The 11,917-nt window shown below is 38.7% G+C and overlaps 1 protein-coding gene across 1 annotated transcript; it reads right to left on the bottom strand.

Annotated features, from left to right (window-relative positions):
• Positions 1-566: 566 nt before the first annotated feature.
• KLHDC8A (kelch domain containing 8A) lies at positions 567-11,692 on the bottom strand. The gene is made up of 6 exons (XM_015817805.1): positions 11,619-11,692; positions 10,743-11,158; positions 9,546-9,710; positions 5,614-5,829; positions 2,654-2,755; positions 567-1,297 (listed from the first exon to the last, which is right to left on the bottom strand). The coding sequence occupies exons 2-6, from the start codon at positions 11,116-11,118 to the stop codon at positions 1,104-1,106; spliced, it is 1,053 nt and encodes a 350-aa protein (XP_015673291.1). The 5' UTR covers positions 11,119-11,158; positions 11,619-11,692; the 3' UTR covers positions 567-1,103.
• Positions 11,693-11,917: the final 225 nt, after the last annotated feature.

Raw genomic sequence — 11,917 nt, 5'->3', positions numbered from 1 at the left:
AGCCAAGTCCATAACTTCCCTGCTACTCAGACATCAATTATATTAAACTCAACCACACTTTGTGTGCCTTGGATGGAACCAATTGTGGAGTTGGAGAATGTGTGAAAGATACACACACATATACAGACACACACACACACACACAAACAAAGAGGGAGGGAGGGAGGGAGGATCATTGAAGGGAGTAATACCTTGGTTCCTGGGACAGAGGCATTCTTCTCCTGAATTTGATTCTTTACCTATAACCTTTTGTTTTCAGGCCTTTGGACAGAACAATTCTGCCATTCTAATGATAGAATATATTACTAATCAAGGTAATATGTTTGTTGCTCTCACACAAATTGACGTAACTTCAACATCATAAGCTGCATGATTGGGAAGACATTCATACAAGATGCTTTGAATCCCTGTATGGCAATATCACAGTGGGGAATTTTGAAGACTACGAACTCTTCAAGATTCCCACAGAAAAACATTAAGTTCATTATCATAATGGCACTATTCCAAAGAGCTCAGGAATGCTGGGGCACATTGCACTCTAGCTCTGTGGGATTCCCTTCTTTGTTTCCATTGTTATTCTTCAAAAAGTACTTGGAAAAGCTCAGCATAGAATCTTAACGATTTTGTTCAATAGCGGTGACTAGTACATGATATTTCAGAGGAAGGCAAAATCTTCTCATAGTCCTAGATGATATGCTTCCTCATCCTTGGATGAAACTTCATGTCAGGCTATGAACCTTGACTGCTCCATTACAAAACTGACCTGATTTTCGGCCATTCAGAGTTGACAGTGGGAATGTCCTATAAATTCATGAGTCAGTGGTGCTCCATAATGCTTGCAGAGATGATGACATCATTATAGGAAAGAGCTTCTGCCAGATGACAGAACCACAAGACTGTGTAGCTACATGGAGCGAGAATTTGTTGTTTCCAAAGGACACTATGAAAGGAATTAGAGGAAAGCAAGGCAGTGCTGCTTTGAGTTGGTGAAAGAAAAGTGTCAACTTTTCACATACTGAAGACACTGGCCTAGCTTTAAAGCTACAGAGCCATTTCTTGGTCTGTAGATCACTATGAATGGTGAGCATCCAATGACATGCCTGCTAGGAATCAGAGACACATAATGCTTCTACTGCATCACTCAAACCCTGATTCACTCCACCTACCGCTAGAAGGCAGTTTTTTACCACAATGGTGGAGCAAGCACATCGTGGAGTAGGCATAGGTGGTAAACTTTCCCATTTATTTTTTCCAGGATGAAAGGCCTCAGCTGATTCCAGAACAGTTGGCTGATTTCCTGGTTGAGAGAAATATGATTACAGACAGTTAGAAAATGCACAGAATTCCAAAGCCATCCAATGAACATTCTACTGATTACTGGTTTTAAAAAGAATATACAAGTATATGTGTTTGTGTGTGTGTGTGTTTGTTTATTTATGCACATTTGGGGCAAATATATCCTTTATAATAGTGTTTTTCAAATTTGGAAACTTTAAGATGTTTCAACTCCCAGAATTCCTCAGCCAGCATAATTGAGCCTGACTCGGGAATTCTGTGAGCTGAAGTCCATACATCTTCAAGTTCCTGAACCTGAACAAACTGCTATAGGAACTGTAATTTTTGGAGAGATTATTGCTGTTTCTTAACTAATTGATTTTGAGAAACCACAGAAAATAAGTTAAATCAGCTGGATCTGTAGTGCTGTTATTCTGCTAGACAGAAAACAGAATCGATTACGTGCCATATTGAGTACAGAGACCAGTTTGAAAAAAAGGTGATTTCCCTCCCTCTGCTTTGATATGAATACAGACAAACACACACACACATTTCTTACCCCTGAATATAGATTTGGTTGTCTCTCTCATTTTAGAGAAGAAATTGATTTGTTTTGTACTGTATCATATTCAGAGCTGTGCAAATAATTATAATTTAAACATTTCTTCAGATAATTTGGCTCTCATAGCTGTCCATAGTATAAGCTTATAAAGATTCATGTGGATTTATTTTTTCTTCATTTTAACTATTTTTTGTTTTCCTATTTCAAATCTTGTATATCTCTCTTCCCAGACACCCAACTTCACACAATAAAAACATATATTCATTGGTTCATTTTGTAAGTATGAAGTAAGTAAGTAAGCTATAATGGATTTTAGTTCAGCATTACTAAGTTTTATTCCTGATAATTGTAGAGATAAAGGTATGCTTGGCACCTGGACATTTATAACAATACAAAGTTCTTCTAAGGAAATTCCATCCATCTTTCTTTTTTCTTTTTTCCTATTTCTCTCAATTATTCTCTCTAGAATAATCATTTTTTCTAGTCCATCATCTGCTCTCTTGGACATATTTATCTGAGGTTTGTGACTTTCTACTCCTAGATCACTACCCTAGTTTTCTAACCTGCATTTTCTGGGTGTCATGTCTTAGGAAGGAACTCAGAGAATCCATGATGGCAAAGCTTTATACTTTCCCAGACTAACTGCTTCCCTATTAGCTCCATAGGCACGGTAGAGGCAGGGGGTTGCTAATGAGAGCAGGACTCCTTGGAAAAGTTGTGAGGTAGACTCATGGACAGGTCTATTTCCTACTTGCAATATAAATAAAACTGGAAAATATAGTTCAAACTTTGAAGGGATGGGGGGGAAATCCTCACCTAGTCCTCCTGCAACAACAATTCTTCCTTTTAAACAGCCAGAAATGAAATCTGCCCGTCGTTTCTTCAGGAAAAATGAGCGATCGATCTTCATCCAGCCTCCTGAAAATTAATCTGATTCATTATTAAATGATCATGGCATTTTTCATAGCTAATAACATGCTAGAGGTCTATAACTCAATAGATTTTTTCCACTGATATATTCTGAGTGCTCATATTTCCTTCCCCCCCTTATACTTTTTTTACTGTTTGATACAGATATGATCACCAAGTCTTTCAGTTGTATTCCCGTCCTTTGCCATTGTAACTTCTGCAGAATGCAATGATGTACATATATGGATATTGCTTTCTGGGAAAATGATTATGGTAATACGGTTAGTGCAGCAATGTAGGGACCTGTTCAGTCAACCCCACTGAATATATATTATTACCCGAAACATTCTACTCCTTTGAGGCAAGCCTCAGGAAAGATACCAGTTTGTTGAGGAATGGAGAGAACCAACTTATGCTGGGTTTCTTTTTTTAATAATAATTTTAATAAATGGTTTAGAAACAACAATAAAATAATGCAAACTAAAAAAGAAAAGAAAGAAAAAAGTGCAAGAAGGCAAAAGTAAAAAGAACCTCCCCTTAAGAAAGGAACTTCTTACCCTCATCACAACAAATATAAACATTTTTATAATCTCATCTTCTCTTAATTAATAAATATAAAACTCTTCATCTCATAACCATCTCTTAGCAATAAAAAAAGAAGTCACTGCGGATTATACTCCACTAGTCATTGCCAACTATAATAATAGGTCAGTGTTCATCTCCGTTTCAAGGCCATTGAGCCAGTGTTGTCCGAAGACATTTCCGTTGTCATGTGGCCAGCCTGACATCACAGAGCGCTTTTACCTTCCAACCAAAATGGTGCCTATTTATCTACTCACATTTGCATGCTTTCAAACTGCTAGATTGGCAGGAGCTGGGTCGAGGACAGGAGTTCACCCCATTGTGCGGTGCTCAGGTCTCGAACCTGGCCTGCTAACTTTCCAGCCAACAAGCCCAACATCTTAACCATTGAGCCAGCATGCTGCCACTTTTTCTTAATAATAGGCAAATAAAAAAAGTAACATCTCCTTATCCAATTACCAGTAAAATTCCACACAGAGCTCTAAAATATTATCATTGATTAACATATAAAAGTTAACATTCCACATCCAACTCGTCCTGGTTTTTTGCAAATTTGAAGCCTTTAGCATCAGGAAGCATGAAAATCTGAAATTCAAGAGAATCTCATTAAAGGCTGCTCCTCTCCATTAATTCAATAATATGTGGGGTCCTCTCTCTAGTGAGCAGTTACTGTTCACAGTAAGATGATAAATTGCTTCACTTCTCTGCAGACCCATCTCCTCCATTAAGTTAAAACTGACTTCTGGACTTATGAATTTCACATAAAAGTTTTACATCTGAACTTTAAAGCTTGATATAGATTTAGGGTCAATTGGCAGTACAATTGGAACAATAAATTTTCTGGCACCTGGAGAGAAACTATTTTTGCTATAAATAAGATTCTTGAAATCCTTGAAGGGCCAGTCACCAAACTGAATAAAAATATTTGCTACTTAAACTATTACATTTGTTGTCACATTAACTAATGAAGACCTTACAATGCAAACATTTGGCTTGAAAACATAATTTAGATGACATGCTTCTCAAATATTTAGGGATCAGTATACAACTTGGGTTGTGAACTCAAAAGCAGCAATCCAGAGTTTTTACTATTATACTATTATACTTAATTCCCTTATTACATCAGATAGGCTGCTTTTTACTTTTGTGTGATTTGCTAGAGACAAATAGGTGGAATCAGAATGGAAGTACATTTTATTCTAATTAATATTAATGATAAATACATTTCATATAGTTATTCTTCATGTATTTAGCAATTTTCCTTTCTGCCCAGTTTGAAATTTAATAATGGAAATTTGGCAGTAATTTCTTTAGGATCAATAGGACTTGTTGTTCTGTCCCAGCCTACGTGAGTCCTTATTAACTCACAAGGACCAACCCCTCTTTTAACAAGTAGGCTGAAAATGCAGAAAAAACAAACCTCTTTTATTAATTAGGTATAGACCTGCAAAATGTCCCAAAAGCAAAGGCAAACAAAACACGATGCAAACAGAGAATTGTTCAAAGACAAACAGAATACGATGCAAATGGAGAATTGTTCAAAGGCAAACAGAACACGATTCTAACAGAAAATTGTTCACAAGCAAGGCAAACAGAATCTGATTCCATGAAACTTGAATCTTTTGCAAACGGTTGCCTTCAGCAACCAGCACCGCCCACACCTTCCCTTTTTATTATGCAGCCCCAAGGCATGGCTTCTCAATGCCTTCTCCTCCTCCCTTGGAGTCACCCCATTGCCTCCCTCTGTCCTGCTCTTGTTGCCTGTCTGTGTTTGCAAGCATCTATGATGTCTTCCAGTTCTGAGTCCTCAGAGTCCGACTCAGCTTCCCCGCACAGCTGAGTCTCAGCCTGAGCACGATTAGAGGGGCCAGGCTCTTCATCAGATTGTAAGTCCTGGAGCTCATCAGAGCCTTCCTCTGACTCTGATGGCTCTCCAGGCCCCTCCTCCTCCTCCTCTGATTCCCCAGACTCAGCTGTCGGGTCCAGTGGCTGGCACAGACTCACAACACTTGTAGAGGTTAAATGCAATTCAGGGAACACAGATTGTACACCCCATTATAAGGCTTGGGTAAGCGAGCTTCAGTTCATTAGGTACATACAGCCATTTTTTATTCTTTCAAAATTTTCCCAAATTATACTGCTGAATATACATAGCAAACCACAGGAGAAATGGAGGCAACATTTTACTAGTTATAAAAAGTGTATTATCAAAAGGTTGTTCTCTCCCCCCCCCCCGCCTGAATGTAGCCACGTTGGAATTTGGAGGCAACCGTAGAAGAACCCACCTTGCTCGATGTCAAACACATCCACATTTTTCATGAACTTGGGCTGACGGTACAATCTGCCCTGCCGCAATCCTCCAAGGCTAAAGATGTTGTTCTCTGTGCAAACAAAGGTGGAGAAAGCCCTTTTGCTGGGAATATTGGGGAACTTGGTCCAAGATCTGGTCTCAATATCAAAGACCTCAAAGGCATTCACAGCATATTTGGACTGCCTTCCACCTTCAGTAAAGAAAAGCAGATACTGTAGTGAAAGATCAGCTTGGCTTCATACCAATATTATTTTTTCATCATTTTGAAAGCAGTAGGGAATGGGGAACTGAGGAAAATCGGGTAAAGAGATGCTACCACAAGTGAAGGGAAAGGAACTCTCTTGGCTACTAAAAAACCAACTCAGTTTTATGTCCTTTTCTTCCTCATCCTGTCAGGAAATAACAAGATCTGACTACCTATGAAATCTTTGGAAAAAAGAATTACCCCTCATTATGTAATTTTCTCTGGATAGCCACTCAGCTGAACAGATTTTATAACAACCTTTCAGTTATAAAGCTAACTTACCACATGGCACAACTGATAATTATGATTACTCTTAGACTGTTATTCTAGTTCATAAATCAGACAAACCTCTGTCTGTATGTTTGGCATAAAGTATGCAGTGGTGCAAGATAATACATTTATTCCATAGATGTCCTACCAATTGTGCTTCAAAAGCATTGCATATTTTTGTCAAGGTTACAGTTATGGTCTTTAAGCATGTCTTGCCCATTTTATATACTGGTGTGTGGGGGGGGGAGGGTTGCTATTGGTGGTGTTATTCTTTTATATTTACAGTTGGCCTTAACCAAAATGATTATCAAGGCATGATGAGTAATCACTCCCTCAACACAGAACTGGAATAAGAAATGAGAGGGAGCTGTCAGCACATCTGGGAGAGTTTTAGATTTGTACAAAATATATCTGCTTTAAAATCACCCAAGAAGGATTAAGCACACTTAGCAGCTGCAGGAAGAATGAACAAAAGGGAGCCAGAAGAGCTCTTTACTGCAAGTTCTGTTTAGGTAACTACTTTAGTAATTTGTTAAAAAAAAAACTCACTTCCCCTTCTATCGTTCTTGCTCTCCCCTTGCAGGAAGCTTGATAACTACTGTCTGCCCATTTTCAAACTGGACAACTTTAAGATGTGTGGACCAAGTCACAGATTTCCCCAGCCAGCTCATATCTACTCATGCCTCAGTACTCAGTACAGTGTGTTAGCTCTGGTGTAGATGTGAACAGAATTTAGTGTAGATGTGAACAGAATTTACTCTCATTCTAAGACCATACTGAAGTGTATAAAAAGTTGATAAAATTTGTTGCTGTGAATTAAGAAGACAACTTATTTACTCATCAAAATCCACAAGACAGAGATTGCCCATACTGCAGATAGATGGCATCATGTTTAGAACTGCCAGGGGAAAATGTGAGATTTTCTGCCTCAGGGGCCAAGAACTAAACTTTGAGTATTATATATCATGACTTATGAGGAGGGTGATAGATTTCCTGTTCTATGCAGGTCACAGAAGACCCTGGCCCAACTTTGGAAGCTTTAGAACATACTTTTTTTTTTGGTCTTAGAATGAGAACAGCTAAATCAAAATAGATATCATTTCACTCTGCTCAGAGATAGCTCTTTGATTTAATCAAAGCGGTATGTTGGGTGTAGGGGAGATACTGCAGTCTCCAAATGCTTTTTATTAGCGATATTATCAATGTTTGAATTCAATTTTCTGTGTACCAACCTTCTGAATTGATAAAATTATTGACTCTTGGGGCAATAGATGTAGTGAGAATGAAGGGGGACTCTCACTTCCTTGCCTAAAGTTGTCCCCCCTCCCAGATTAGAACTAACTTTAGAGAGCCAGTTTGATGTAGTGGTTAAAAGCACTGAGCAAGGAAAAAGGAAACCATGAGTTTTACTGTTGTCTTAAGTAGCTGAGTTCTAGTCAATTTCTCTTAACCAAAGGAAGAAAGCAAAACACTTCTAGAAATATTGTCAAGAAAACTACATGGATTTGTTCAAGCGAATAGCAGGAGTCAAGACTAGCTTAGAGGTATACACACAGTATTAATATGAAGTCTACCTGATATAAATTATTCATATGTTTTATTCTTTCCTCTGTTTCTTTTGGACCCTAGAGAAAAAGTTGGAGATAAATTGGCCTGGCCCCTTTTGAACTCTGAATCCAAGAGGCAAGCTTATCGACTTCAATTGTCTTCCTTGTCCATCTCGCTTTTGCAGCTATTCTCTTTTATTCAAGTTACTTTGTCATTTCTGTATCTCTTCTGCCTGTTTTGCTAAGGATCAGTGCCTACACTTCAGAAAACTTTGGAATTTACAGCTTCAAAACTACATAATAGTGGAACACATTCAGAATCTCTGTGCATTCAGTGAACCCTTCATTCTTGCATATTTCTGGTCAGTTACAAGTAAAATTACCAGTGACATACTGTACATCTAAATGCATTGCAATTCTATATGTAGGTTTCTCTAAGTTCCATCAGATCCAGTTATAATACTTCCTAGACCTTAAAGATAACAATGAAGTGTTACAATGTCCAGCTGCTGATACTGAACTATTGGATACTATGGTCTGAGTTGATGACATGCTTTCATGAATGGATGAGACAGTTGCTTCAGGCAAAGAACAAGATGATTCTGTTCAGTCAAGCAGCAGTTCAATGTAACTATTTCCATGTGAACAACTATTCACATATACATTTGCACAAATTCTGCAGTTAGACTTTTAGAAAGTAATTGAAAGCTATTTTTAAAAACTCCCAATATCTATTTATCTTAGAGGGTTATATTATGAATGAGATGGCTAACACCACCTTGTATCTTTGTGCAACAAGGTTAGCCTCACCCGTGTGGTACAGTAGTATTCCATGTTCCTTAAAAATGGTCTCCCTGCACTGCAAAAGAAGCTTTAAGATACTGCAGCCTTCATTGAGGTTATTGGCTATTTAAAAGCTTTGAGGGTAGAGCCTTCCAAAATTGCTAGCCATCTAAATCTGGGTCCTGGGAGGTGAGGAGGAGACAGCATTTATGGCCTGAAGGTTCCCAATAGTTTAAGATAAAAGGATGAACAATGCTAAGGCTCTCTACACCCATGAAGTTCATATCGAACTTTCTGTAGTTATGATAGAAATACAAATTCATTTCAGGGAGGACAATAACGGGATGATAGCACTGTCTAAAAGCTCAATAAAATGTAAGAATGTAAACTACTGTATGGCAATTCCCATTTAATTACCCACTTTTCCTCTTTCAGCTTTCATCCTTACGCCTAGGAAAATGTGTCTGCTTTCTGGATCAGTATTATTTAGCAAAAAATAGCCAAACAGGGACTGAGATGGATGTTTCTGAGCTGTGGTGATGCAGTGGTTAGAATGCAGTATTGCAGGCTAACTCTACCCACTGCCAGGAGTTCACTCCTGAACAGCTCAAGGTTGATTCAGCTTTCCATCCTTCTGAGGTTGGTAAAATGAGGACCCAGGTTGTTGGGGGCAATATGCTGCCTTAGGCAACCAGGGAAGATCTTCCTTATTTTATTTCTGACTGATGATTTTAGAATGGCACCTCAGTGTTGTTTTCCAAGAACCTGTTTGTGAGTTCCTCTCTTTAATCTTACAATATTGCTCAGGAAAAGTGACATTCATGTAAATTCTATTTCCTTCCACCATGATGGAGAAATGTAGCCATGGACCTGTGGCTTCTGTAGAAAACCTGACAGTTACTGCTCAGACATTTTTACTCAAAGGACATTTCCAGCACTGTATATCTTGAGCAGCTGTTTGAGGAAGAAGAAACAGGTTCTTGAATTATGTACGTGGAGACAAATTAGGGTAAAGGTTAGAGTTAGCTGCAAAATGGGAAGATGCTTGAGGTGTATTCTTACCCAGAACATAGATCTTGGTGCCACGCAGAAAGGAGGTGGCAGCATACCTAGGTGTAGGCATGGTTGCCAAGGACACCCAAATGTCTTTAAGCATATCATAATGTTGCATATAATTGTGAGGACGTAGATCTGCTCCCATTCCACCAGCTGCATAGATTCGGTAGTCTGGAACAGGAAGAGAAAAGGAAACAAAATTCCAACTATGAAATTGGGATATCTGAGCTATAATCCATGCATTTTAAATGTAAAATCAGAATAATCCCTGAATTGAAACACATTGTTATTATTATGTTCCACAGATCATATAGCCTGAGTACTGCTCTAAGGATAAAACTTCCACCAAGTTCTTTTGCTAGAAAGTTATTTATGACTTTAGTCCATTTAATAAGAGATGTTCACATGCAAAACAGCAATGATAAACTGCTAAATTCCAATAAATACTTCTTCTCTAAGCCATGTCTCTCCTGCAGTCAAGTTCCCATTTAAGCAGGTAAATGCTTGTTTGAGTAAAAGAAGGCCTTCATATTTCATAACAGCAATTTGATACTTTCCATTGCAAACACATATCTAAAATAATTCAAATATTCAAAAGCAGGTTGTAATGTGAGGGTAAAGATACTGAAGGGAAAAAAGATTGATGCTTGACTGCACACATACACCTTCCTATATAAATTCCTACTGAATGATCTTGGCACTCCATGCTTTGCAAAAACCTTCAACCTGTCACATGCACTAGAAAGCACTGATTTATCTGTCCTTTGGGAGCTATAAAAACTTCACCAAACCAAACAGAATAAACAACTTCTTCCATATTTGGCAGGAATACAAAACATGCTTGGCTGTGTGTGGGTTTAAAAAGAAGAAGAAGAAAAGGTCAGGCCACCTTCCAATTACAAAACAGACTTCACAGCGAGTTCTAGGCCAGATGGTTGAAAACCGCATAAACTCTACCAGAGCAATTCATTGATGGTTATTCCAACAATTCAGGTGAAAGGGTCAAAATCAGACAATACTGACTGGATAAAAGAAGTTGATAGCTTCTTGCTGACTAGACTAGGCCTCTGCATATGAGAAAAAAATCATTCATCCCACCAATTATAAACAGAAATATATCCAAGGACAAGGTACTGCCTTCAAAGCTAAAGTTGTTTCTACTACACACTTTATTTTTTTATTTTTTTAAAAAAAGTTTCTTGCCTTTTACTGACACAGAGATGCCCATCGAGGCTTCTCTCAAAGAGTTTCTTTTTTTCCACTTGCCCTCATCTATGTTGTACATCTCCACTATCTTCAAAGGCATCTGATGGGCTCCCACGCCTCCAATCACCATTATCCTCTTGCCCAGTGTAGCTACTGCTACCCCAGCCCTGGCTGTAGGCATCGGGGGCAGAGAATTCCATTGGTTTGCTTCTGGGGAATACACTTCAAAGCAGTCCATTGGCACACCATTGTCATCACAGCCCCCGATGGCAAACACCTGTCCACCAGCCTCTACCAGGGAAGAATAGACTCTTGGACTGGGCAAAGGTGCTAGAGTTTTCCACTGAAAGTCCTTGATGCTTGGCACTTCCATCTCAGGGACAGGGAAACATCTGCTTAGTAATCCATGTATACTGCAACAAAACATAAGAAATTTTCAGCAAACGAGATGTTCAAACATAGAGAGGCAGATTTCTAGTGGCTTGAGAATTTCATGGATGCATCTCTCTGTCCTATGGCTAACTTTTCTATGACTTTTCTACCATCTCTAGCCTTTTTTTTGTTGTTTATTCAATCACTTCCAATTCTTGGAGACTGCCTAGAAAACTCTCAGCAGCTTTCTTGGCAAGTTGTTTTGTTGCTATTGTCTTCTTCCTAGAGCTGAGACAAGTGACTGAATCAAGGTCACATAACTGGCTTTGTACCTAAGGCAGAGCTAGAAACGATGGTCTCCCAATTTCTAGTCTGATGCCTTAACCACTGCACCAAACTGGTTCTGTAGCTGATCTGTAGCCCATCAAATACTAATGGAGGGCTTAAAGTCAAGAGGAGATTGTCCCCTTTGTTCTATAGATATATAAATAACTCTCATACCTTTTATTGGGTCTTCTCAGTTAATCCTCCATTTCTTTGTCTGCTGGGTATTGAATCTAAATAATAAGATAAGTTAAATTTATTCCTTTTGTTCTTGCACCCCCAAAATTCCATGCAGATCAGAGCCTCTATCCAGCTTTGAAGATTTTCCTCCGGTCAACTTTGCTTCTTTCTTGGGTCTCTCCTTTGAAGCCCCTTTTTCTTGTCTTCCTGGTTCATTCACACCCACTTCATCTCTCATAAATTGTTGCTGCCTCATGCAGCACAGCACTGAGCTGTGAGCACCAGGAAACAGCGCA

The sequence above is a fragment of the Protobothrops mucrosquamatus genome, unplaced genomic scaffold (genome assembly GCF_001527695.2).
Source record: "Protobothrops mucrosquamatus isolate PMUCROS unplaced genomic scaffold, P.Mucros_1.0 scaffold638, whole genome shotgun sequence".
In the NCBI taxonomy this organism is placed as follows: domain Eukaryota; kingdom Metazoa; phylum Chordata; class Lepidosauria; order Squamata; family Viperidae; genus Protobothrops; species Protobothrops mucrosquamatus.
This window is presented reverse-complemented; position numbering and strand designations above follow the sequence as displayed.

Coding starts and splice junctions, on each gene's coding strand:
- KLHDC8A (XM_015817805.1), bottom strand. CDS start 11,118: ATGGAAGTGCCAAGCATCAAGGACTTTCAGTGGAAAACTCTAGCACCT. Junction 2,756..5,613: donor TGTGTTTGACATCGAGCAAG/GTGGGTTCTTCT, acceptor ATTAATTTTCAG/GAGGCTGGATGAAGATCGAT. Junction 1,298..2,653: donor TGTTGTTGCAGGAGGACTAG/GTGAGGATTTCC, acceptor TCTCTCAACCAG/GAAATCAGCCAACTGTTCTG.